At 33.7% G+C, this 26,931-nt stretch overlaps 1 protein-coding gene across 2 annotated transcripts in view; it reads right to left on the bottom strand.

Moving 5' to 3' along the window:
• Nucleotides 1–24,209, bottom strand: part of LOC143233991 (cell adhesion molecule Dscam1-like) — an 84,448-nt gene extending 60,239 nt beyond the window's left edge. For both annotated transcript variants that reach the window (XM_076470961.1, XM_076470962.1), the window contains exons 1-2: nucleotides 23,926–24,209; nucleotides 259–660 (exon numbers count right to left, since the gene is read on the bottom strand). In XM_076470961.1, the coding sequence (XP_076327076.1) occupies nucleotides 259–660; nucleotides 23,926–23,983 (460 nt within the window). In that variant the 5' untranslated portion in view covers nucleotides 23,984–24,209. The remainder of the gene's footprint in view (nucleotides 1–258; nucleotides 661–23,925) is intronic.
• Nucleotides 24,210–26,931: the final 2,722 nt, after the last annotated feature.

The following is a 26,931-nucleotide window of genomic DNA, read 5'->3' as shown; positions in this document are numbered from 1 at the left end:
GCTTTCTGCGCTAGCAGTCCTTAATTTAGTATTGTAAGACTAGAGGGAAGACAGCTAGTCATCACCATCCACCGCCAACTTATGGGCTGCTCTTTTACCAACGAATAGTGGGATTGGCCGTAATATTATAACGTCCCACGACTGAGAAGGCGAGCGTGTTTTAGTGCGACGGGGATTCGAACCCGCCACCCTCAGATTACGAGTCCAGTGCCTTAATCACCTGGCGAGCGGGTAAAACTGTAAAAAATGGAGTTTCACCTTTGCTCCACACGACGTTTTTGGCATTTCTTTCGTTAACGGGACAGGTCAAAACTATGGTTTGACTACTAACAGCTGTTTTTGTTTCTTCTTTGACTTCTCGCCGGAATCTCTTCAAAGAGGAAAGGGAAAAAGGAAATAAAACCTCGGTTTCCACTTTTAGCTGAAATCCACAGAGAAAGTGTAGCAGTTTTAAAGCTTCATCTATGTTCCATGTGAGCGATGCTGATGTAAGTTTCGGTTTTGTTTTCTTCGCTTTAGAAATGTGTAGAAATTGTCTAAGAGCACCTAGCTCGTGAGACGTCAGAGGCTGTAGTTTTTCAGCGCTTCGCCTACACAAGCTAGGGATTTCTGTATGATCGTAGTTTTCTCTGAAGGTCCTCCATGGTTGGCCTCTAGTATCTGTGGAAGTAAGAAATGAATATGTGAGACATGTAAAGATATTATTTTAACATTAACATACTTAACTCTGTTAACGTTTTTGTTTGTACATATAGATATTGTCATTTTTACATATTTGGCATAATTCATCCAGAGGTAAAGTTTTTTTTCTATTACTTTTTCTGAAATTAGGATCATTTTATAATATAATTCAAAAGCCGTTAACATTTCGTACATTACGATTTGCTTACACATCGAGTGTGTATTTCAAAGTGGGGAGGGGAAGAGAACATTTTGAAAGCGCAAATTGTAACTAGCACATTTTATTTTCTACGTTTCAAACATAGAATCGAGTCAATCAGTCTAACTTACATTAAAATTTAATTTTAACTTACACAGTGATATTTTTCTTCATATTATTGAAATTTGTTTTACAACTAGTGTACCACAATATTTCCAGCCAGATCCAGTAAAGAAGAAATATGGATAACAAATGTTGAGTTGACTGCCTAAAAATTGTTAAAAAAGTACAACCTTAAAAATCTGATTTTGAAACTTCACATGATTTTCGAACATTTGCTCATACGTTTTACTTTAATTCATAAACTAAGATGAGTAAGTTAATGCAATTAGGTTTAATACATACGATCTACGTTTGAGTATAGCTCTTCAATTTAAGAGTTGTGGTTACTATTTATTTTACTGCCATTTAATCTTAAAGTTAGCGACCACTAATTGTCCTAGTGGCAGACGTAATCTCTCTCAGTTGCCAGTGTTGATGGACTCTCATGAAAAACGTGTCTTTGTATATCCAACCAAAAATACGTTAGTGATAACTATAGTCCCCTATGGCACCCTTTATCTATATATACCGCATTTATAGGATTCAAAAATCATCCGGAACATTACATGACTAGTCTGTTTTGTATATAAAATGATATGAAGTATTCTACTGACGTGTGCCCTTATATATATTGATTTTCAATACATATATATATATAATTGTAAATGTCCTTGCTAGTATACTTAAAATACGTGAGAACTAAGAATTCTAAGTTACTTTCCCACCCAGTGGCACAGCGGTATGTCTGTGGACTTGCAATGCTCGAAACCGGATTTCACTATCCGTGGTGGTCAGAGCACAGATCACCTACTGTATAGCTTTATGCTTAGATTCAAGCAACCAACCAAACGTACGTTACAAACTAACTTTCACCTCAAGAACTCATAAGTTTATATGTTGATACGTTACATATTTTTTTCAGTTAATCTTTTTTAGAAAAAGGAATAAATCGCGCATTTCTCTGATGAATTTCTATCAGTGTTATTTCTCAAAAGAAACTAATTAAAAACACAGCTCAACATCACGTATATGCAATATATTCAGTCAGAAACATCAAAAGACGAGATCTGATGCAATTATAACCAAAAATCAGGAATACAGAAAGTTACAAGGAAATCTTGACAATGTTATTTTATTTGTTTTCCGTGTTTCTTTAAGTGACTGCTTTACCAAATGATCTGTTTTATATTAAGTATTTTCCTTCCTGTTGTATATATACACATATATATTTCTCTTGCTTATATTTGGGTTTATATACAAATTCTGAACTGAACCGTTACCGATTACGATTTTGAATTCCCGATTTAGTTCCATACAGAATTCTACATTTTGTCTTAGATTACTTAGCGATGTCCTATATGCCACAGAGTAATATATATTTTAGTTCCGGTAGCGTATTTGTATCACAGTTTAGTGAGCTACGAAATGAAAAAAAGAACACACACAACTTTGAAATTGTTTCAAGCAAAAATACCGAAATATATTCTATAACATTGTAACGTTGCTTTAGGTTTAGACTGTTAGAGACAATTATTGACAATATTTCCTGTATCAGATTAAAAAGCAGGCAGAATTTATCGATAAACTAAAGAGTATCTTTGTATTTTTCGCAGATAATAGGTATTAAATCAAGTCATGTTTACAATGAGTATGAAGCAATTCAATTTCTCTTTCCACCATGAGGATGTTCAGTTGTGGCTTATAAATAATGCATTATGATGATCTACCTACTTTCATTACAATAATGTATTTCATTTTCTTAATCTTTCAAATCATAGATTGCTGGAACGGAACTATTATTTTTAGTGATATGTAATATAAATTGAATATTTGTTTAAAGTTCAGACTTTGCTGCAACGGATAAAACGTACTTACAAACTACTATATTATAGTGGTTCAATTCATATGAAACATGATATATGGAAGCAATGTTTACAGTGTACTTAGAGCACTTAATTTCCATAACTGTAGTTGACTTTTAGGAAACTGGGCGATTAATCGAATCTGGTAATAGGTCATGGTATGTTGCTTCTTCGCTTACAACCACAATAATCAAGCTTGTAGAATAATTATATAATGCCTATTCAATTTTATTACTGATTGATGAATACAGACTATCATACACAATTTTCTTCTCTGCGTACTTATACAAACGTAATTTGAAAAAAATATTCCACATGTAAAAGTAATTTTTGAAACACCTCTTCGTAAAATTATTATTAAGCTAGGATCTTTCTATACATTAGTTTAATATACAACATGCGTGGTTACATACCGTATGCTTTAAACGTTTTTATAAAATAGTTTTAAATGTGAACATATTAGTCCAACACGTCTGTTTCTGGAATACATTTCTACAACAAAGAAGATTACAAAGCTGGGTGTTCTCATGGATGTAATGAAGCAAGCCACAGCCACGCCTGGCATTGCTATTCCATTATTTCAAATGGTAGCTTCAAATATAGTTACTTTTACCAGAATTCATCAAGAGTTTTTGAAGAAACTTTTTTCTCCCTAATGTGTTTCCGCCTTTTTTATTGTTAGGTTTATTTTCTTTTAAACACAAGTACCACAAGGATAAAGGTAAAATGTTACTATACAAGTTATCAGCAGAGTAGTAAGCTAGTCGCTATTAATCTAACAGAAATGGTAGAGCAACTGTGGAATGTTATCAGGCGGTTAATTTTTTTGTCATTACACTTTTCATGTATGTGTGTTTAAGTACAATTTGTTGTGTTTAAGAGTAGAAGGAATTATTTCATTTCAGGTGTGTTGGGCGAACGGTCCAAGAGAATTTCAACTGAAAATGTAATAACGAATTAAATATTTTGAAATAGAGGTTTGGTTTTAAAATTGGAGCAAAGCTACACGAGTGCTAACTGCGTCACTCGTCTTTAATTTATCAGTGTAAGATTAAAGGGAAGGCAGCTAGTCATCAACATCCACTGCCAATTCTTGGGCTACTCTTTTACCTATGAATAAAGTGATTGGTCGTCACATTATAACGTCCCAACGGCTGAAAGGGCGAGCATATTTGGTAAGACGAAGAAACTCGAAACCGCAACCCCCTCAGATTGTGAGTCAGGCGCCTTAACCACCTTGCTGTGCCTTAAAATGAAGGTCGAAGATAAACATATCCCTCACAGTGTTTATATCAGATTGTATTTCTAAATCTTTACTAAAGAGTAGCCATATTCAAAATAATCTCACGAAATGTTTCTTTAAGCAAAACTAGCCAGTCCAGATTTTAAATAAGAAATTGCATTATTAAGTCTTATTGCCCCTAAAAACGTGACACTTCAATCAAAATATAATCAAGCTTTATTTGGGGGTCAGATATTGCATGAATATACTCATAATTACCTATAATTTCAGTAACACTGTGTGCTTTTTTTTAAAAGCAAAGCCACATCGGGCTATCTGTTGAGTCCACCGAGGGGAATCAAACCCCTGATTTTAGCATTGTAAATCCGAAGACTTATTGCTGTCCCAGCGGAGGACATTCAGTAACATAGCTCAGAAACTATATTCATATATATGTGTATATATATATATATATATATATATATACCAGTACTTGACATCACAAAATAACAAATATCATCTTCTGGCGGATTCAGTTAAATACATTAGTTAAAGTTGTTATATTCATCCTTACGGCTTCTGACTCATATCTCGAGAGATAAAGTCATACTTGCTATATCCAGTGACTTTAAAGCATTCTGTTAATCTTCTTACTTTTATACAAAGTTATGGTTTTACTTTTTTTAAATCTAGCTGCACATTTAACACTCTCAAAACACTTGATGTCCTAGTGAAATGATTGATTAAAAATAAACACGGCAGTTAATGGTCTCGGATTAATTAGATTGAAAAAAAGGCAAACTTCTTGGATAAAGCCACCCTATTTGGGTTTTATACGACATTTAGTAAAAACCTATATACATTTTCAGTCTGTAATACAATCGTAAAAACTGGATAATAAAATATAATTCCTAACTGCAACTATGCAAACAAAATCCAATGCAAAGCTGTAACGGGAATGCATATGTATGAACTAACATTTTACTTTGTATGGCGTTTCGTATGTTGTGTAATGTCACATACTTGGGAAAAGTATGTACCAGTCATTTTAAACAAAACTATTCATATAGTAAAATCGTAAAGATGCGTTGAGTTCGAGGAGTTTGAGTTTTCAAGACGAAAATATACTCTGTCTTTAATAACATTGAAAAACAAAATAATATGGATCAACTTGAGGTATCAAGCCCATCAAGAAAATGATTTGCAACAAATAGTTCCGCAGCCGTAAAAATCGAAGTGCAACGTCTTTTAAAAAGTAAGATTCTACGAACACAAACGTCAGTGACAAGAAAAATGTCCACATGTTCAAGGCACCAGCACATAACATCATCAAGAAGGACCTTTTCTGGAAAAGCAATACAAGTTATTTCCACGTATACTTTCAGTGTCATATATCTCTAGCAACTAAAGAATGTAATGGGTACTCAGGTTAATTCATACGAAGATATCTGAATATGTCACCTCTCGATTTTTGTGCGATAGATCAGTTGAAACAGACTTTGGAAAACCGTCGTTTCCGTATGCTACATGGATTATGAAAAGCAAGCAAGAAGAAATATTTTTTGAATATTACACAAATACGAATGAGTCTTCTATAATGAAAGATAGAACTCAAGGCTATTGTCAGAAATGCACGTTCGTCATACACAACATGATAGGACGTAGTGACATGAACTGTAACGACGTGTTGAGTTTTCAAATAGAATATGCTCAATCTCTGCACCATACCTTAAGTTCTTAACTATTTCTGCCTTATAGTCTGAAAATACAGTGATGTAATATAAGTTAAACTAATGGTTCTGTTTATCACGCAACCTTTACCAGGCATTTGTCACTGTTGTTCTAATTAACACTTTAACACGTTTGGGCTTTTTTATTTTTTGGTATACTTCCAAAGTTTATCCAGTAACACAGAATTGTTTCATTTACAAAATAAAATTGTCTCTCTGTAACATATTAATAGACGTTTTCCACCTCAAAACACACAGTTCTGTGAGGCGTTAGTTTTATCTCTCCTCAAACTTACCGTTGTAATTGATAAATCAGTGATTATTTATCGCAAAGGCCCGGCATGACCAGGTGAGTAGGGCGCTCGATTCGCAATCTGAGGATCGCAGGTTCGAATCCCTATCACACCAAACATGCTCCCCCTTTCAGACGTGGGGGCGTCATAATGCGAAGTTCAATCCCCCTATTCATTGGTAAAAGAGTAACTCAAGAGTTGGCTGTGGTTGGTGATGATTAGCTGCCTTCTCTCTTGTCTTACACTGCTAAATTAGGGACGACTAGCTCAGATAGCCCTTGTGTAGCTTTGCACAAATTTCAAACAAACAAACAATACAGCGCAGGATTGTTTTTAATAACTCACACGTATAGGATTTATCTTGCTATTACGAAACTATTCACTTAAAACTATCTTTGTTATTGTTTGATTATTTATTTACTATATGTGTGGTATTTTACCCATGGACTATTTCATGAGCTATCTTGTAATCACTTACCTAAGAAAGAGTTCCTAAAAATACACTTTAACGTTAGTTTAAATTCATGTCGTGTTTCAAATGGTTCAATGCAATAATCATGGAATCTCTATATGGCTAATGTATATAATCAAGTATTCAAATAAAAATGTATCTTTCTAAAAACATATATCACATTATTAAAATTTGAATAAATGACATACAATCCCAGACACACAGTAATGGCGTGTATTAATTAACTATTTTAGAATTATTTGTAAAAATCGTATAGCTTCAAGACTTTTTATGGGTGTGTTGTCTCTCCCCCGCTAGTACAGCGGTAAGTCTACGGATTTATAATGCTAAATTCAGGGGTTCGATGTGGGGTCAGTAGATAGCCCGATGTGACTTTACTATAGAAAAAAACACGCACATGCTGGTGTTTTTGGTCCATTAATGTTTACTCAAAGTGTATGCTTTTAAAACAAGCATTAAAAATAACGCATAACATGGGTATTGTTTTTAACCGTTACAAACAACTAAAACATACTTAAGGTTTTATCTTTAAGGATTCATGAGGGCGGAAAATATTAGTAGTAGTAACTACGCTCAAATGATGCTGTTAAATCACTCGTGTTTCACATAAAACTGTTTTATACTTCATACTATCATTCTGTTTTGCTAAACATATGTAATCCTACTATAAAAGTATTATAAATTACAGACACTTTTAAACAGATAGTAATGGTATTCGATTATTGCTTCATTTAGGTTTACTTATGATCATTTAATTAATTCTATTTTTGTAACTATATATATATTCTTTCAGTTAGTTACTGCTCTTCCGATTTAAATTTTCAACCAAATAAACAACATAAGTTATATTTAACATATAACATATGGCTCAAATGCAATTATTTTGTTAAAAAGTTTAGCAAATAAAACTCATCATGATTTTGTTTTCTATTAAGAGATGCACAAAACATCCTTAGATTTATGCATCTAAGGAAAACAATAATATATAAACCATGATGTTGTTAAGTAATTAACTTTAATTGCAAACAATAACCATACGACCTTTGAGAAAATAAAATGTTTGTTTGTTTCTGAACTTCGCGCAAAGCTACTCGAGGGCTATCTGTGCTAGCCGTCCCTAATTTAGCAGTGTAAGACTAGAGGGAAGGCGGCTAGTCATCACCACCCACCGCCAACTCTTGGGCTACTCTTTTACAAACGAACAGTGGGATTGGCCGTGACATTATAACGCCCCCACGGCTGAAAGGGCGAGCATGTTTGGCGCGACGGGGATGCGAACCCCCGACCCTCAAATTACGAGTCGCACGCCTTAACACGCTTGGCCATGCCGGGCCATATGGTCTTACTTTGTGATATTTTGGGTGTGTAATTCTAAACGAGTGAGAAACAGAAGAAACCTTTAGGTGAATAAAGTTTATGGTTAAGTATATGGTTTGAAAATCTCTGTTTTTTAATGATGAGGCCAAACAGAGCTATAGAATTTATCCGTGTTTGGTTTACTAGCATGATTAAACTATTTTAGTCGTGTACGTGTAAGTAGAGGTAAAAGCTTTACAGATCAGGGTTTGTAGTCGGTACCAGTATCGGTACCGGGCCGTCAATAGTGGCGGTACTGGTTTGTAGTATTTCATATGTTGAGAATAATGTTATCACATGCTCCATGTTTGGAATGTCGACTAAATACATTATCTGGTATTTTAGTTTCACTTTTTACAAATTATAAATGTTTGATATGGTAGTTTTGAGTTCATAATTCAGTCGATGAGCAAACCTCGCAGTGAAATATTGAAATTGATGACTTGCACTCTCTGGAAGAGAACGTGAATGTGCCTACGTGACTGATTGCACGTTAGGTAGGTGCGTGCGTGATTAACCCTTATCATGCGGACAGGTTAAGCTGCGTATGTCATGACGTTTTAGTGAGTTACATTTAAATTTTAATTAAACAGTTTAATTACATTTTAAATGTATCTGACCAAAACTTAATATCAGACTAGAGATAATAAAACAAATTTTAATAATATATAAGTTTTTAAATTCTTCTTAATTGTATAAATAAATGTTTATAAACAACCACAACTTCCCCTAGTCGGAGAATTTCGATATTTGTTAATGGGTTTTGTATTTGTACACGCCTAGAAAACTAAATGTAACTAAAATATTCTCATTTTGTCACCGATATTCTGAAGCTATGTTTTTATATTATACAATGCTATATGAATGACATTAAAAAATTAGAAACTATTTTCCACGTCTACTTCTGACATGTTCTAACTTGCAGTTTCGTAATAGGTTTTTCTGAGGCCTCAATTTCCATTAAATTTAATACCACGATAAAGTCTAGGTCTCAAATAAGTCATTGCCATAGTCGTCACACCATGGTGGGCTAGCAGATAATTGACAATTGGTTTGATGTGAAAAAAATCCACGAGAACACACGGGAAGAATTGTTGAATTTCTAACTGCTCAAGTCACATGATCAGAGATGCTCCAGTACCAGTAGCGGCAATCTAGCACCGCTGGTACTATTGCACACCCAGTTCTAGATATAAACACGAGTACGCAAATAGTTCAACATGTTTGATAATATACAGTGATAAAGATATTGAGCATAATACTAGAAATAATGCTATCACAGATTTAATTATCGATGACATCTAAATGTTTGGCAATAGGGGAATACCCCTCTCCTCCTTTGTCTGTAAAATCTTTGAAATTATTGTAATCATCGAATGTTGTTAGACTTACTTGGATAAATGGTCAAATCATCGTAGATAAAAAAAACACATCTAAATTTCAAAGGTTAACTTTGATGTTATTTTTCTTCATTATGCTAAACTACTTTTATGTAGCTGATTCACTCCAGCGATTAAAAACTTTGATAAAGCTGTTGTCTAACTCTCTTTCCTCCAATCTATCAGTTCAAAGTTAGAAACGGCTATGTACTGATGGTCTTTTATGTAGTTTTACACGAAACATTCCGAAGTTGTTTCTCCACATGACTTCATTTACATATACAAAATAAAAAAATCCAGAAAGATTTAGAAGTAATCAGGGAAAATATTTCCCTAAATACTCTTTCATCCAGGCAAATAGGCCTGGCATGACCAGGTGGCTAGGGCACTCGACTCGTAATCTGAGGGTCCTGGGTTCGAATTCCCATCACACTAAACGTGCCTGACATTTCAGGAGTGGGGCGTTATAATGTGACGGACAATCTTACTATTCGTTGGTAAAAGAGTAACTCACGAGTTGGCGGTGGGTGGTGATAACTAGCTGCCTTTCTCCTAGTCTTACACTGCTAACTTGGGGACGGCTGACGCAGATAGCTCTCGCGTAACTTTACGCGAAGTTCAAAAACAAACAGACAAGCCCAGACTAATGTCTCGACCACGACTAACAAACTACTCACTTAAAACCTCATTCAATTCTTTTAGAATTTTGCAGTCCTATTTGTAACGTTGTCTTCCTTAATCTCAAGCATTCTTTCCCTCCAGAAAAAAATAACTGTTAACTGCGAAGCAGGTGAGATGTCCAATAACTTTTTTTAACTAACTGTTAAGTTTATTAAGAAAGTTTAGTGATTAACAAGTGTCTCAGAAATTCAATTTTTTACTAATATTTTAAAAATATTTAGTGATGAGAAAGTTCGTAAGAGAAACTTGCCATATAGTACTCCAGAAAGACAAATCGAACTGATTCAGCTCTTTTTGGCTCGTCAATCGTGATAATGAAATGTTTGTTACTGCTTATATCCATGACAAACGGCATCTAAAATATTTGACATCAAGGAAAACAACAATAAAATATATAATAGGAAGGTGTTATAAATGTCCAGAGAGCAGCATTATTATTGAAGTCTCAATGAATGTAGATAGCTCACAAATTGATAAATCTACAATATTTCTCACTTTGTCTTACTTATTCTGTCTAGTAACCTACAAAGAAAGTTAGTTCGATAAATAAATGTAAAAATCGACACAGATAGGAAAATAAAGAAATAAGGATAGAAAAAAATGAACAAATAGTTATAGACGTTTATCGTATTGATTCAGAGGAAGACAGAAGAGTTAAATCGATTGGTTAACAAAGACAAAACTGGGATCGAAACAATAGTAACGTCTCAGATGTTGATTATGAAGACAGTTCGACTTCACGAGAAAAAAATAGGAAAGATAAAATCGATAAGAGTTAGTAATATAATTAAATTAATTAAATGAGTAGAAAAGCAGACAGAGAGAAAGCAAGGCAAATTACTAAACTCGCTTGCCTTCCCGCTGCTAAAAATATGTTAAGATAATAAGTTATTATTACTCGAATTGGGCTTATATAGTACCTGCTGTATGACAAATTCAAATTGGTTATTCTCCGCGGTGTCGTATTAGAACAATATTATATCGGAAAGTATTACTAGATGACTTATATGCCTACAGCTAAAATGCTTTGAATGACTGAAAGACATATCCCGCTTCTTGTATTAAAGTAAAACATGTATCTCTCTGTATAGACATACATGGTTTCGTGGATAATGGATGTTAGATAAGTGCAGAAGGTAGGGTTGTGCTCGAAAGAGTGCTTTTCGTGCACTGCACCCCACAAATAAAGCTTGCCGTCCTTCTACTTAAAATACTTTTCTACATTGTGATAATATAAAGAACAAGTCCATTAGCAAATAAACAGGTAATGTTTCGTAGATAACGTCTGGGCCATCTTTACTACGGCAATAATGTAACCGACGATCTACAAACATCTACTTTGTATATTATCTCTACTGAAAAGTCACTTTAAGTTTTCAGCATATTGTGGTTATTTAAAAAACGACAAATACCATTAAAAAGCTCATATGTCTTGGCTATAGTTTGTTCTTATTAATGTAACTACGTCTTATATTTCAATCACGTCTAATATATTGCTTGTAAGAAGTTCGTGAAATTGTGATCTTGGAAATAATGCATGATGAACTCATTAGAGTGTGCTTCATAATTGAGTCATAAATAAACAGAATGCTCTATTACGCTACACCTCTTTAAGAGTAGTCTGTTCTGACATATATTGGCACATGTTTTCCTGTTATTGAACGTTCCAAACGTTAAATAAGATATTTAATAGTTAACCTCACGAACAAATGTGGAGATTTTTAGAATTTTTATCACACCAACGAATTATACGATTTAATATCACTTAAGTATAATTTAGTTGCAATGCAGAGAAACTTATAAATCATCTAGGGGTAAAAAATCAGAGGAAAATTTACTTATCTTGTCTATTGGTCGAGAATAGAAAATATTATTTCTTTTCTTATTGAATGGCCCGGCATGGCCAAGCGCGTAAGGCGTGCGACTCGTAATCCGAGGGTCGCAGGTTCGCGCCCGCGTCGCGCTAAAACATGCTCGCCCTCCCAGCCGTGGGGGCGTATAATGTGACGGTCAATCTCACTTTTCGTTGGTAAAAGAGTAGCCCAAGAGTTGGCGGTGGGTGGTGATGACTAGCTGCCTTCCCTCTAGTCTTACACTGCTAAATTAGGAACGGCTAGCACAGATAGCTCTTGAGTAGCTTTGTGCGAAATTCCAAAAACAAACAAACAAACAATTTCTCATTGAAAAGAACATTATTTCTAATTCAGTATTGAATTCTCTAAACTACTCACTCAGAATTAGTATATTCAAGGAGTAAAAAAACAGCGAAGAAGTAAAACTAAAGTAAATAATGTAACAAAATTTAGGGAATGTGAAGTGGTTTAATTCAACCATGTCCGAACTTCACACACATGCACATACTGCAGTCTTGAAATTGTTTATAGTTGATCAAGTTTACCAATTTTGTGTAAATAAAACAACATAAAAACTGAGAGTAATGATTTAGATGTGGGTTCTCAAGAGGATTGTGGTCTGAGATGGAAAACGTATGTGTGGCAAAAAATAAAAAGGGACAATGTTTTTATTTTTGATTAATTCAATGTATAATGTTATTAATTCAATGTATAATGTTATTAATTCAATGTATAATGTTATTATTTCAATGTATAATGTTATTATTTCAATGTTATTATCGTTTACAACATTACAAAAAGAAGGAGCGAAAATCGAAACTTTTTAAGTCATATGTTTACTTAAAAGTAGAAACGTTAAGCTCTTAAGCAAACCCTTATGTTACAATAAAAACACAAATGTTTTTTGGCTATATGCTGGTACAACCTTACATAGTTAATTAATATCCCAAAATAGATTTCACCTCGTCGCATTTCTTAAAATTGTAAGCACAACCAAAAACTGATTATGTATACATATTTCCCAAGAAACTGTCTTTTTTAAACAAATTTTACTACATACATTTCTAGCAGTTGGGCTTACTTGTTCGAAGTTAAGCGCAAAACTACACAATAAGCTATCTATACTCTGCTCTCCACGGGTATCGAAACACGGTATCTAGCGTTTTATATCCGTAGACATACCTCTGTGCCAATAGGCGGGGGTGAGGACTAGCAACTAGGAGATGAGCATGAACTAGAGGTCTCCGTGCGGGGATGCAGATCGGCAAATCCAAACTCCTAACTCGTGATGTATTTCTGAAAACAATTCGTACTTTCAGCTGTTGGCGTGTTATTCAAATTATAGCTAACCCCGCTATTATATTAAGTTTGGTCGTGTAGGGAACTGGTTTTATGAGAAAGCTTTGACCTGGTCATTACCCAGGTTCCACATATAGTACTGTTTTAGTTGTAAATACTAAATGCCATATCGGAAACTTCACTTGTAGTGGAATATGACGTAAGAACATAGCTGTGTGTGATATTTCCCCACTCTTACCAATCTCACACATTAAACACGTACGTGATACTTCTCCAAAACAACTCCATTTTAGTCTGAGTCTTTTACTAACTGAGCGCTAAGCTTAGATGACCATACTTTACTGTGCTCTGTATTTTTCAGTCTATCTCCGTTGTTTACGGTAACCCTTGTTTTCACAGTTACCACTTCGCACCATCGTTGCTCTCAGAACCTCAATGGTATATTCAACGAAATTGTTTATTAATGTTTTTCTTTTCTATTATATTTCGCCATGTTGCTCAATGAATTACCAACATTTCCCTATCTCCATCCAAAACCGTTCCTTCCTTCTTTTGTATTGACATTCCAAGGCCATTTCATTTTTTTCTTATTATAATGTTTTTCCATTTTTTCACTTTTCTACACAACAATATATATTCAAGCGTGTATTAACTAGAACGTGTCTTTGTTTTAAAGTATTCATTAAAATACTGCTTGTTGTCGTACAGAGTTGCAGGGTAGATGATTTGGGTTCAAATAAGGCGTTTATACTTCAGTAAAAAAAAAAAAAAAAGGTATTGTAGGCTCATCAGTTCGGTATCTATAGCAAAAAAAAAACAAACTTTTCTTACAATAATTTTCACTTCTATCATTCTCGTTTACTTCTACATCACCAAATCACGGGAAAGAGGTAGACATTTCGAACATGATAAAACAATGAAATAACGGAATCCTGCAATACTGTTTCGATCTCAAACCTCTTTGCGTTCTTTTTTGCTATTTATTTTTGTACAAGTTATACATCCTTGAAAAAAAACTCTTGATCAACTGTCAACAGATCAGATGCATCGATACCATCATAATTTACAACTCTTTGTTCTAGATCCCACAAAATCAGTGGAATTTTAAACATGAATGCTACCTTATACGTACCTGCTCAGAGGCCAGATCGAAGACCCCCACTCCTTACTTAAGATTCATGCATAGCCATTCCAATTTTGGGCCACTAACTACAGGCTTATGTCTAGCATTTTGAATTGCATAACAGAACTGACTAAGCGTGTTTAGCAGCGGTACCAGGCTCGAACTCTGATCCCTTTTGTCCTTGGCTCGGAACGCTAACCACAAGGATCGAGCTTATACAACGTTTTTCGAATTCATTTCATTTGTACGTACCTCGAAATAAGAAAAGAAACAAACAGATAGAGAATGATGAACTTCTAATGCCAAATAAATATTATTGTAACGGACGTCGAAAACTAGGAAAGAAAAACTTGGAAAACGTGTTGTAAACAATGATCATGAGGTCCTCAAAACGTAGACCTTGGATGATTTTATCTCTGATGGAGAAAAGTCCTTCCAGCAAGAATAACTTATTAGTTTTCTTCTTTGAAGAAGAACGGTGTTATTATTATTATTTTAATTTAGCGATTCTTTTACTTTTCTAACTCAATAATTCATAACAAGCTCTTGAGAAGAACTTATAGATGATGACATAAAACTACTCTTTTTTAATTATAAGACACCATTAACATTCTTTACGCATAGAAAATGAAAGCCTAAAGTAACTTATAAATAACTTTGAAATTACTGTGTAAATATTTGTGGATGAAAAAATACGTAAAAATAGTGCAAAGGGTAATGTTTTTACTTATATATATATTCAACAAACTATTGTAATATTTTTATTTTCAAACTGTGCGGCCTAAATATGATAGTTATCATATTATTTTTATATTTACAAGAAACATAGCTAAAAAGACAACACATTCGTAGAGAAGATTCCCCTCTATTGATTACATTAAAAATAACATATTTTAAAATTTTTCTTTATTACTGTAGGTGTGTGCGTTTTCTTATAGCAAAGCTAATTCCCAGCGACCCTCATAGAATTCACCACGATGAAGACATTATACTGTGGTTCTGTAGGAAAGATTTGGTTTCGTGTTTTGTTTTCCACTATATAAACTCTTTTAATAAGTATTCCTTAATATAGCAGGCTCTGGAATGCCATCAAATCGCAAGTTAAGCATGCTCGATGCTCTGTTATAAGATGAAAACCTCCCATTTCTTTCAAAACTAAATTAGAGCAACATTTTAGGAGGTTGACAACGTTTAAATGTTCTATGTTAAAAGTAAGCGAATGAGCTATTAGAAGTATTAAACAGAATATATAGGAGAAATAAATTCAATGAATCTACCTTGAAGACCGAATGTTACACAAGCAAATGTGCCTCATCAGTGTTTTTAATGAAGCACACAAACTTTCTACTTTAAATATATATTTCACCATTTTATCTAGAACACCAAAACCAAATTAGGTTTCTTGACCTGTACAGACTTAAGCTGTTCACACATCTTTGTATCTATAGATGGCTAAGTGGTTAGGGCGATCGGCTCGCAGTCTGAAGGTTACGGGTTCAAATCTCTGTCACTCCAAACATGCTCACCTTTTCAACCCTTTGGGTATTATAAGGTGCATTCAATCCCACTATTCGTTGGTAAAGGAGTAGCCCAAGAGTTAACGGTGTGTAGTGACTAATAACTCCCTTCCATCTAGTCTTACAGGGATAAATGATGGCTAGCACATATGGCTCTTGTGTAGCTTTGCGCTAAATTCATAACAAACCCCTACCCGATATCTATACGCAGAAAGCATTCTAATAATTAATGTTTACTTTTACACAAACGCGATACTGGGCTGCAGGAAATATACTGTGAAGATTTCCATATGGTTTGATCATTAGCGCTGCCAGTGTTACGAAACTATTTATTTCTTTAATTGCTCCTTTACAATGTATAGTTACAACAGTTCTCATGTCCGTTTTCCTTGTTTTTTAGTTTTATTTCTTTAATATGTAACTGTAAGGAAGGTAGGCTTGACTAATAGAAACAGAAACTAATTAAATAAAATTCAAAAAGTCGGTTTTGAGGGATAAAAACACGTTAAAACATTTCTTATATAGGTTATTGAAATTAAGTTTTCGTTTGGGATTCTGATGTCAGGATTATTATTAAGAAATTGTTCACTGACTTGTTGTGTGATAATCGCGTGATAAGCAAAATTTAGGCCCGGCATGGCCAGGTGGGTTAAGGGGTTCGACTCATAATCTGAGGGTGGCGGGTTCGAATCCCCGTCGCACTAAATATGCTCGCCCTTTCAGCCGTGGGGGCGTTATAAAGTAGCGATCATTCCCACTATTCGTTGGTAATAGAGTAGCCTAAGAGTTGGCGGTGGATAGTAATGACTAGCTGCCTTCCCTCTAGTCTTACACTGCTAAATTAGGGACGGCAAGCGCAGATAGCCCTCGTGTAGCTTTACGTGAAATTCAAAAACAAGCAAAATTTGAGTACTAGAAAATGTCTTCTTGGTGATGTAGATTATAGTGTCGACCCAATCATTACTAATGCTATTATATATAAAACAAATGCTTATGTTATTGAAAAAAGTAATAAATCTTGAACACGTAGCTTGAATTATACTTGCGATTTCATGTGTTGTAAGCTAAGCAGTGATGAGAGTTGCCGATAAGAGCTAATAAAAAACAGCCAGCGGTAAGTGTATAAAGTACATTTAGTCGAGAATGTGACGAAACAATGGCTTGTGGAAACTAAATATAAAGTAGTAAATAAATATTTATGATACGGGCATATTGTTCAAATCTATCAACAGTTTTTAACAATTAGTGAATTTCTGCTTAAACGTTTGAGCCGGGCGTGGCCTTGTTAGTGTGCTTTAGCTTAAGATAGAAGAGTCCAAGACTCAACACGTAATGGCGCCGAACATGTTCCGTATTTTCAGATGTGGTCGTATTATAAAAGTGTGTGTTAGTTCTGTTATTTTGTTAGAACAAAACCATTGTGGGGCGGGCGCTACTGATCGACTTCCTCCCTTACTAGTAGTTCCAGACAACAGGTTGTCATACTTGAACCCTAGGTGCCTCTGATCTGATCATATAACAATCTAAAACGTTTTGAAAATATTAACTTCCCAGTCAATGTTTGAAAGCTGTATAAAATATTAATTTTTATGTATAACGCCCCCACAGCTGAAAGGGCAAGTATGTTTGGTGTGACGAAGATTCGAATCCGTAACTCTCGGATTACAAGTCGAGCGCCTTAACCACCTGGCCTTGCCGGGCCTATTCAGAATTATAAGCTGTTATTATTTGTGAAGGATACGCAATTATTCTTAATGATATTAAAAAAGTATATAAAAGTATATTATATTTCAAGAAAGTGTCCGAAACTCGAACATTTAGGACAGTGTACTTGAATAATACAATTATCTAAAGATAAGACAAATTATAGGTTTGAAAATTTAAAATTAAAATTCGTTACTTCTTACAATACAGAAAGTTTAACTCTTTTTCTATACACATTTATTAAATATGGTACATAATTTATTAAAGGTTTCGTAAAATGAGCAGGTCAATTTTTCAAACTTACAAAGGAACAACTTTTGTGCATTTTGCTATTTCTAAACATCACTTATTAGTAGGAAGACGTGTGTGAAAAATTCGTTTTAAAATAATACCAAAAAGGAGAAAAAAGCACCGGGATACTTGTTCACTAATCTAAGTTTTGTAATCTATAAGTTTTAATGATTCGACGTAAAAAAGTAGTTTGAAGCGTGTTTGTGCACGTCATGTTTCTTTAACAAAGGGGACATTTCCAGCGTGAACTTAACACCCCAAAGGGTGGATTCATTTGACATTCTTCGAACGTTGCACTCTTACAAGTGACGTGCATACATATGAGCTTGAAACACTGGATTCTTCTGCCACGTTCTAATTAGCGAAACACGCCAAACCGCAATCAAATATATTGACCGGCGACGCTAACGTACTTAAAAGTTTCGAGGAGTCACATAAAGATGTAATAAAGAAGACATTTTTGTAAAGAGGGCAAAAGAACGCCCTCTTCAATTTTAAAGTTTTATTTACACTGTTTGAATAAGATTATTAGTTATTTTGTATTGTTTTTATAAAGTTGAGGAATCCAAGCTTTAATATTGAATTCTGTAATAACTTGAATCTGTAAAGTCTCTTAGTGTATGAAAAATAAAACATTAACTTTTAAATTATTCTGACATTTTTTAAATATCCTATTTATTTTGTTTAGATTTATTAATGAATTATAAGTCATTTCACCCACTCTTCTATACACAGTATTTCTTTAAAGTAATAGATTTGGAAACAATCTAGGAATTTTTATGTGACCGTAGTTTATGAGCTAAAATTAAATTTCAGATTACTTTTACTTAAGATATACACATATTTTTCATTTAACGTATTCATCTCATCATGATAACTGTTTCTTATGGAGCTCCAGTTTGTTCTTTAAGAGTTAGTGTGTAGACCAGGAAAAGCAATTATTTCTATTCTACGGCGTTGGCCCAATATGGTTATGTGGTTAAGGTACTCGACTCCTAATATGAGTTCGAATTTTCGTCACATCAAACCTGCTCACCCTTTTAACCGTCGTGACGGTCAATCCCACTATTCGTTGGTAAAAAGAGGTAGCAGAGGGTGGTAATGACCAGCTGCCTTCCCTTTAGTCTTACACTGCTAAATTAGGGACGCCTAGCGCATATAGCCCTCTAGTAGCTTTGCGCGAAATTAAATACAAAACAATCTATGGTGTGTGAAAAAAATAACAGATAATTTCCTGACAGTTTTGTATGATTCTGGAATGTCATTTACTTTTCTGTTGCTGTACACAAAAAAAACCACAAAAACTCAACCCACTGGTACTGTAGTAAATTATAACATACCTTGGTGATATCGTAATTGGTATTATTGTTATTTATTGTCTCAAAATGATATATAGCTGGTTTCACTGCGTTCACACCTTCCACTTTGACGTTTCTGTGTCAGAGCCCTCTCAATTTTTTATGATACATTCCTGTTTCCAACTAATCCATCACCTTGTCTTGTACAGCGTCATTACCTTCGTTTTGATATGTCTCTACATTGTACACTGTTGTTTCCTTCCTACCAAGCAACCATTGTGTCTTGTACAAACTCGAGTTTCTTTGCTAAATAATATTTTCGTCTTCTACATTGAGAATAAGACAATTTTTAACTATACTTATCACACTGTGGGTCTCGGGGTTGAAAACTAAGGGTTAAATTAGAATTATTAGCAATTCTATTCTGAAACTTCTAACGTTTATCACGTCTTTAATTAAAACTCTTCCATTATCCATCTGTGATTATACGTTTCTTCTTAAATAGTTTTATTGGTGCACTTCGAACCAAGATTTTGTCATTCACAACGGTGTTAGACATACTATAAGTCTACGTTATGCATTTGTAACATAATTTGTGCTACATAATATTTTTTGTTATTCCGCACTCTACCTTGCCACTGTGTTATTATCACATTTTAGATCGATAATCAGACTGACTGTAGGTAATAATATTGTATAGTTGAATATCATATTTTCATACAGAACAGAACACAAACAAACCTCACTTTGATTAAAGTTTATTATAACAGAGGACTGAAGAGGCGAAAGACAATTTTAGAATAACCACTATTTTTTGTCTCATATAAACAATCTCTTTTTTCCGAATCTTTGTCTCATATAAACAATCTCTTTTCTCGGAATCTTTGTCTCATTTGGTATGAAACTGTCTGAAACGTTATCTTGTTTAATTAGATCTTAAACTTTTCTTCTTTTCACACCAAACTCGTAATTATTATCAGTAAATATTTAATTTACGTTTTTTTTTAAATGTCGTATAATTGAAGCTGATGTCTCGATTTGCCTCTCTGAACCTTTACGCTGTTCCAACTGACAACTATCTTTGTTTCTCTGCATCCTTATCCTATTTCATTTAAAACCTGTCTATCTGAATCTTTAACTTGTCTCACATGACGTTCAGCGTTGTCTTTCAGAACTATTAACGTGTATCACAAGGCATCAGACTCTGATTTATTGAGTCTTTTATGTCGTTTCTTCTGACATATATCTCTGCCTCTCTGAACAATTATTATTCTTTATCCATATCTGTCTTTATTAAACCTATATTGTTGCACTTACCTTCTGAGTCTGCTTTTCAATCTGTTATCTTGTCTAACCTAGTCAGTATAAATAAGTTAAATATATTTCTATAAACTTCATCTTGTCTGACTTTGTTTTACCTCAAACCTAATTTCTTTCATTCAACCTTTAATATTTGAAATCTTAGCATTGTTTATAAAATTTGTTGTTTTCTCATTTTCCCACTCATAACCAAAGCTCAGTATTCAGTAACCCTAAAAATTGATATAATTTCCGAAGACTGTTAAAAGTTTTCTTTAAAATAAGTTCTATGCTGCGGTTGAAAGTTAAAACTAGAACTTTAATTTTTTTATGAGTGATATTCCATACCGTCGGTGCTTGGTGAAATTGCATAATTACAGAATTTAGGAAAGAACTGTCTTGTTTCTCTTCAGTTCCGTAATTTAGTGTTTTAATAATATTTCTGATGAATCTGAAACAATACTATGTTCATTTTATTTTAAGAGTTTTACTCTATAAAATAAAACAATATACTTCGTCTTAAAAATTTTAAATCTTTAATTCATTCTAAATTCGAAAAATACTTCTTTTTTATCTAAAAATAATATAGCAAATTAGAATAACAAAGGTGTTGAAATTCATTTTTTAGCTACACATAGTCATGCCGCAAATGATAATATTAACTACAAAGAAATATGCTATATTACATGAGCAACTGATGTCCGTTTACGATCTGTTTTAATTGTTAGATAAATCAGGTCAGTAGTTATCTTTTCTATTGTTTAATTAAACAACAAAACACTACATTATTTGACAACTAATAGTAAACATATTCATCTATTTGTTCTACTCATCGACAACTAGTACCTATTTCTATCAGAACTGATAATACATTAATTTGATTCATAGTTAAATAGCGTAGCTTCATTTTATTAAATTTCTGTAAACTATTTTATACCGATATATTTTGTTCTGCTTGTTTCGTACCGATATTTTAACTTATCTTTTCTCTTTGACATCCTTTTCGAAAGTTCTAGAGTCTATTTCTTCGAACTTTCATATTCTATAAATATATCCATACAGATGTAAAGCCTGTTCTTTATGAAGATAGGCAAGTAAGTGAAATATCGCTCATAAAAAGGAGAAAAGTGAAGACGTTCAGTGAAGTTTGCAGAATGAAGAATCAGTAAATCATTCTCAACTATCACATGTCATTTACTTATTGTACCTCGTTTTCCTGTAGAGAAGGTTTTTTTATTTTTTCAGAAAGTTTTAGGTTTAAGTCGTTAGGTGGCTTCTAGTCTTTGAAATTCATTTTATGTGTCAATTGTCGTTGTTTCTTTGATATAAGGTTCTAGTTTGTAACATATGCTTATACCCTAATATGTTTTTAAGAAGAAAAGTAAATAAAATCATACCTATTTCTGAACAATTTGTTTATTAAGCGTGGAACGGAAAAGAGACAGAAGAAGTGTAAGAGAAATAATAATTTTATATATTTTGTCTTAATACGTATAAAGAGAAAGAGTTTGTTTGTTTTTGAATTTAACGCAAACCTACTCAAAGGCTATCTGCGTTATCCGTCCGTACTTTAGCAGTGTAAGACTAGAGGAAAGGCAGCTAGTCATCACCACCCACCGCCAACTCTTGGGCTACTCTTTTACCAACGAATAGTGGGATTGACTGTCACATTATAACGGCCCCACGGCTGAAAGGGCGAGCATGGTTGGTGTGACGGGGATTCGAACCCGGGACCCTCAGATAATGAGTCGAACGCCTTAACCCACCTGGCCATACCGGGCCGAAAAGAAAGAGAGAGAGAGAGAAATATAGAAGACCATAGACCATGAAGTAAAATTATGTAAGAAGGAACAAAAACGTAAATTCTGAATTAACAGAAAGAAAAATAAAATGTTACGATCAAATCAGCAAAAATAGAAGTTTGAAACAGATTAAAATAAAAAGCGGAGAAGTGGATTGCAGGAAATTAATAAAATCGAAAAAGGTTTTTAAGGAATATAAGAAAAACAATTATGCGGTGATGAAAACAGAAAATATTGAGATGTGATTGGGTGAAGCAGAGCGTAACTAAGCAAATAAAGAAAAATCTTATAATAAGAAAGAAAAGATAAAAGGAGAGAAAAATTAAATATGGCTGTTAACATTAATCAATATCATGCACTTGATATTTTATAAAATCTGACCTATCAGGTTGATACTGGATTTTCAGATAGATGTATAGTTTTTACATATATTGAAATACATATTGATAATTCCACTAGTTCGTGCTTCGTGTTTGTTTAAGAAGTATGCTTAAACTACAAACAGAAGATATTTAGTTTGAAATAGCAAGAAAAAAATTATTAAAACGTCAAACGTTATCCGAATATAAGACCGTTAGATCTGTGCGTTATTGTAATGGTATCACGGCGTTAAGGATTGACAAATGTCCATTTCTCGCTACATCAGCATGCTGTTTCTCAATAAATTTTCATCTTAGGAAAGAACAGTCACATGTCTAATCTTTTACTGTAACGGTTCCCCTGATAAGAAATAATTTACTGTAGTGAGTCCAATAAAATAATTCGGTTTGGGTAAAGAAAACCAATGAAAGTCACAAATAAAACTAAAGGAATGAAATATATCTCAATAAAATATCATAACTTTGATTTAGATCGTTTTAATGTGTTTACTTTCCTTATAGGCTAAGAGGTATTTTCAAGAACCCAAATTTCCCGCTAAAGTAAAATAAAAATATCATACCGAGAAACTCATCTGTGGGAGTTTTACTGCATTATGACTAAAGGAATTGAGTGAAACAACGACATCAATGTAAATCTAGAATTAAAGGCCCAAATTTATTGGAAGAAACAACGATTCCTGTGTTCTAAGTTTTTGCCGTAACAGTTTTCAATTATAAATATTTCTCTCAGACTTCTTATCATTGCAAATACATTTTGCTAAAAAATTCGCCTGCAGGCGACTCTTTCAGGCAGGTTTTGACACAAGTAATGCTGTTAGTGTTCAAAGTGAAGCCGTTTATGTACACATAAATACGCACAACATGTGAAAGTGTTTTAATGTCTTCATCTCAACAAATACGGACACAGGTTGTCTACTCTAATAAACAAGATAGTTAATTATTTGTTTTCTCGCCCAGTTATTACTCATAATAAAATAATCGTAATTATAAAATACGTGATCGTATGGAATATGACATAACTATAATTAAATTATTTTGTTACGAATCTGATGAACGTATTGTAATAGTAAATGTTTCTAGTTCAAATTCGTAAAATACGAAAACTATTTATATTAATAACTATTAATAATGGAAATTAGAAGCACATCAACAGTACCTAACTAACAGAAATATTAATCATAATTTCTAGAGATTACATACATAGAAGACACCTTGTCTGTATAATGCCTAATAGGTGTGATGAAATATGATAATAAAAACTAGCAATAGTTTTAGTCTTATGAATCTCAACTGGTTGCAAGCAATATTTATATGGAAATTGCAGAAGTATAACCTACCATTAGACACAGATTACGTTATCCCCAAAAGAAAATCGTACTTACATTTAGTGGACATCAATCCAATAAAAGCTATTATCCATAAAAACGAAGTAATTAACATTGTTTACAACTGCGAAACTACTACCAATTTGAAGACAATATAATAAATGCTCATAAATACATGGGTTGGGAGTTCAGTGGGTTTTAAACTGTCGAAAGTTGTAAACCCTCAAGTACTTTGCTACGAAACAGAATATCAGTACATGGAAAGCAGAGAGACGAGAGAGACTGTTTCATTCCATGGTCTCACTCAATCTAAACGTCGTAGCGAGGGTGCACGAGCCTGGTGCCTAACCCTCAAGTACAGACTTCAACTGAATTCAAGCTAAACATATATTGCTAGCAGCGACTGTTACATACGGCAGAACTCGTTGGTCTAATACCATGTGAGTGCATCTAGAAAAGGTAAAGGATGTACGTGATATTATAAACACTCTTTTGTGAAACAAACAAATGAATTTGCTCTTAATTTCAGATTGCAATTAAAGTTTTATACCGCAACACACGAATGCCAATATAAAACATAAAATAAAATTCCATCTGAAACACAGTAAGAAACAACAAACCAATAAAACCTTTGAAGGTGTTCAACATATAATCTTTTTCGTTCGACTTTAAGAAACAGTTATATTAAGACATTAGAAATACTCAGAAATTAAAAAAAAGTGTTATATTAACCAGACGATGACTGAATGAATTTAAAAGTGATACTCTGAAGTACTAATTCATATTTTTATTTATGAGTACATGAAAAAGATATTCGGAAATAATCAGATGTTGTTATAATAATTTCCTATCTCGCCAGGACTGACGTAAGTAGGATATATATATATATATATATATATATATATTTATATATTTTTGAAAAAATTAATAGATACGTAGTCTTATTATTTTACCACAGCAAGGTGTAGGTGATGTAACATAATGTATTATAGATGGACCTTAAACATTTACCATTCTTGTATTTTATTAATTTACTTTGCACAGTTTATTTTAATTCGTTATTCTTTCTGAAGAGTTTGTGCCAAGTGTCTAATGGTAAGAAGCTGAAAATATTTGTCTCTTCATTTGAAACGTGGCATTCAAGTGACGCATCCAGAATGCAGCTTTGAAATTAATACTCGGTAACCAAAGTATAGTTCAAGTCTCTTTTTTTGGATAACTTACAAAGAAAAAATTGCGCCTGTAAAATAGTAAGTAGATAAATTCATGAAGTATGAAAAATGTAGTATGGAGTGTGTTTGTTGTTTTCTTGTATCAAAGCCATGCCCCCAAATGGCCCAGTGGTACGTCTGCTAGAAACCGGGTTTCAGTACCCGTAGCGGGTAGAGCACAAATAGCCCTTTTGTAGCTTTGTGCATAATGCTAAGACAAACAAACAAACAAATCAAAGCTACATGAGACTATCTGATGTGTCTATTAAGGAGAATCGAATCACTGATTTTAGCGTTTTAAACCAGTAGACTTACCGCTGTCTCAGCGGAGGATATGCGGTAAGGAACCAAGTCAATATATAGGGGGGATATTTAGCACAAATAAAAAAACATATAACGATAATATGGAACTATTTTAAAACATCCTTACCTGAATAATTCTAGAACACTAAAGGATATAAGCACACAAGATGATAGATTATAAATTATAAGTAGCTAAGAGTTACAAATAAAGGTGACTTGAGTTGAGTATGTGAAGTGATGTTTGTTTGTTTATTGAATTTCACGGAAAGCTACATGAAGGATATCAGCGCCAGCCGTCCCTAAGTTAGCAGTGTAAGATTAGAAGGAAGGCAGCTAGTTATTACCAGCCACCGTCAATTATTGGGCTACTATTTTACCAAAGAATAGTGGGATTGATCGCCAGATAATAACGCCCTCACGGCTGAAAGGTCGGGCATGTTTGGTGTGATGTGGATTCTAACCCGGAACCCTCAGATTAAGAGTCGAGTATTTAAACCACCTGGCCATGCCAGGCCATGTGAAGTGATATAGATATGATAAGAAAACGACACGCATAGACCAAGGAATATTGCAAAGACATGGAGAAACGTATATGATTGTCTTCTCGTAATTGTTATATTTGATCCATTTTAAAAGTTTTAGGACATACTTCCTTCTATCAAACATATTTGTTGTTGAAAGTATATGTTTAAAAATATATCATACCTTAATAATTAAAAAACAAGAAATCATATGAAGCATTTAGAATTTTAAATATCTCATGTTATTATTTATGTTTTAACAGCTAACCTGAAAAAAAATAATTAGAAAGAACAAACGTAATGTGAAATATACAAACAAGAAATCCTTTTCGAAAAAACACATTTTTTATTTCTAAAATAATTTTTATCTCTTTAAAAAGTGAGGAAGTTTCATTTTGTATGTACACTCCGAATAATTTGCCGAAACAATTGTACAATTTTGTTTTAATTTGCAGAGAAGCGACTTTCTTCAGGAATAAAGAAATGTTTGTTGCAGAAAAGGGAGAAAAATGGAGGTAAATTACTATCTTAATGAACAAAGATAAGCGTCTTAATTTTTAGTATAGAATAAGTTATGTTTGTTTATTTGAATTTCGCGCAAAGCTACACGAGGGCTATCTGCGCTAGCCGTTCCTAATTTAGCAATGTAAGACTAGAGGGAAGGCAGCTAGTCATCACTGGGCCCGGCACGACCAAGTGGGTTAAGGCGTTCGACTCGTAATCTGAAGGTCGCGGGTTCGAATTCCCGTCGCACCGAAGATGCTCGCCCTTTCAGTCGTGGTGGCGTTATAATGTGTCGTTCAATCCCACTATTCGTTGGTAAAAGAGTAGCCTAAGAGTTGGCAGTGGGTGGTGATGACTAGCTGCATTTTCTCTTGTCTTACACTGCAAAATTTGGGACGATAGCGAAGATATTCCTTGTGTAGCTTTGCGCGAAATTCAAAACAATGCAAACTTAGTCATGACCACCCACCGCCAACTCTTGGGCTACTCTTTTACCTACGAATAGTGGAATTAACCGTCACATT

The sequence above is a fragment of the Tachypleus tridentatus genome, chromosome 12, assembly GCF_004210375.1.
Source record: "Tachypleus tridentatus isolate NWPU-2018 chromosome 12, ASM421037v1, whole genome shotgun sequence".
Classification (NCBI taxonomy): Eukaryota; Metazoa; Arthropoda; class Merostomata; order Xiphosura; family Limulidae; genus Tachypleus; species Tachypleus tridentatus.
The sequence above is the reverse complement of the archived record's forward strand: the minus strand, read 5'-3'. Positions and strand labels throughout refer to the sequence as shown.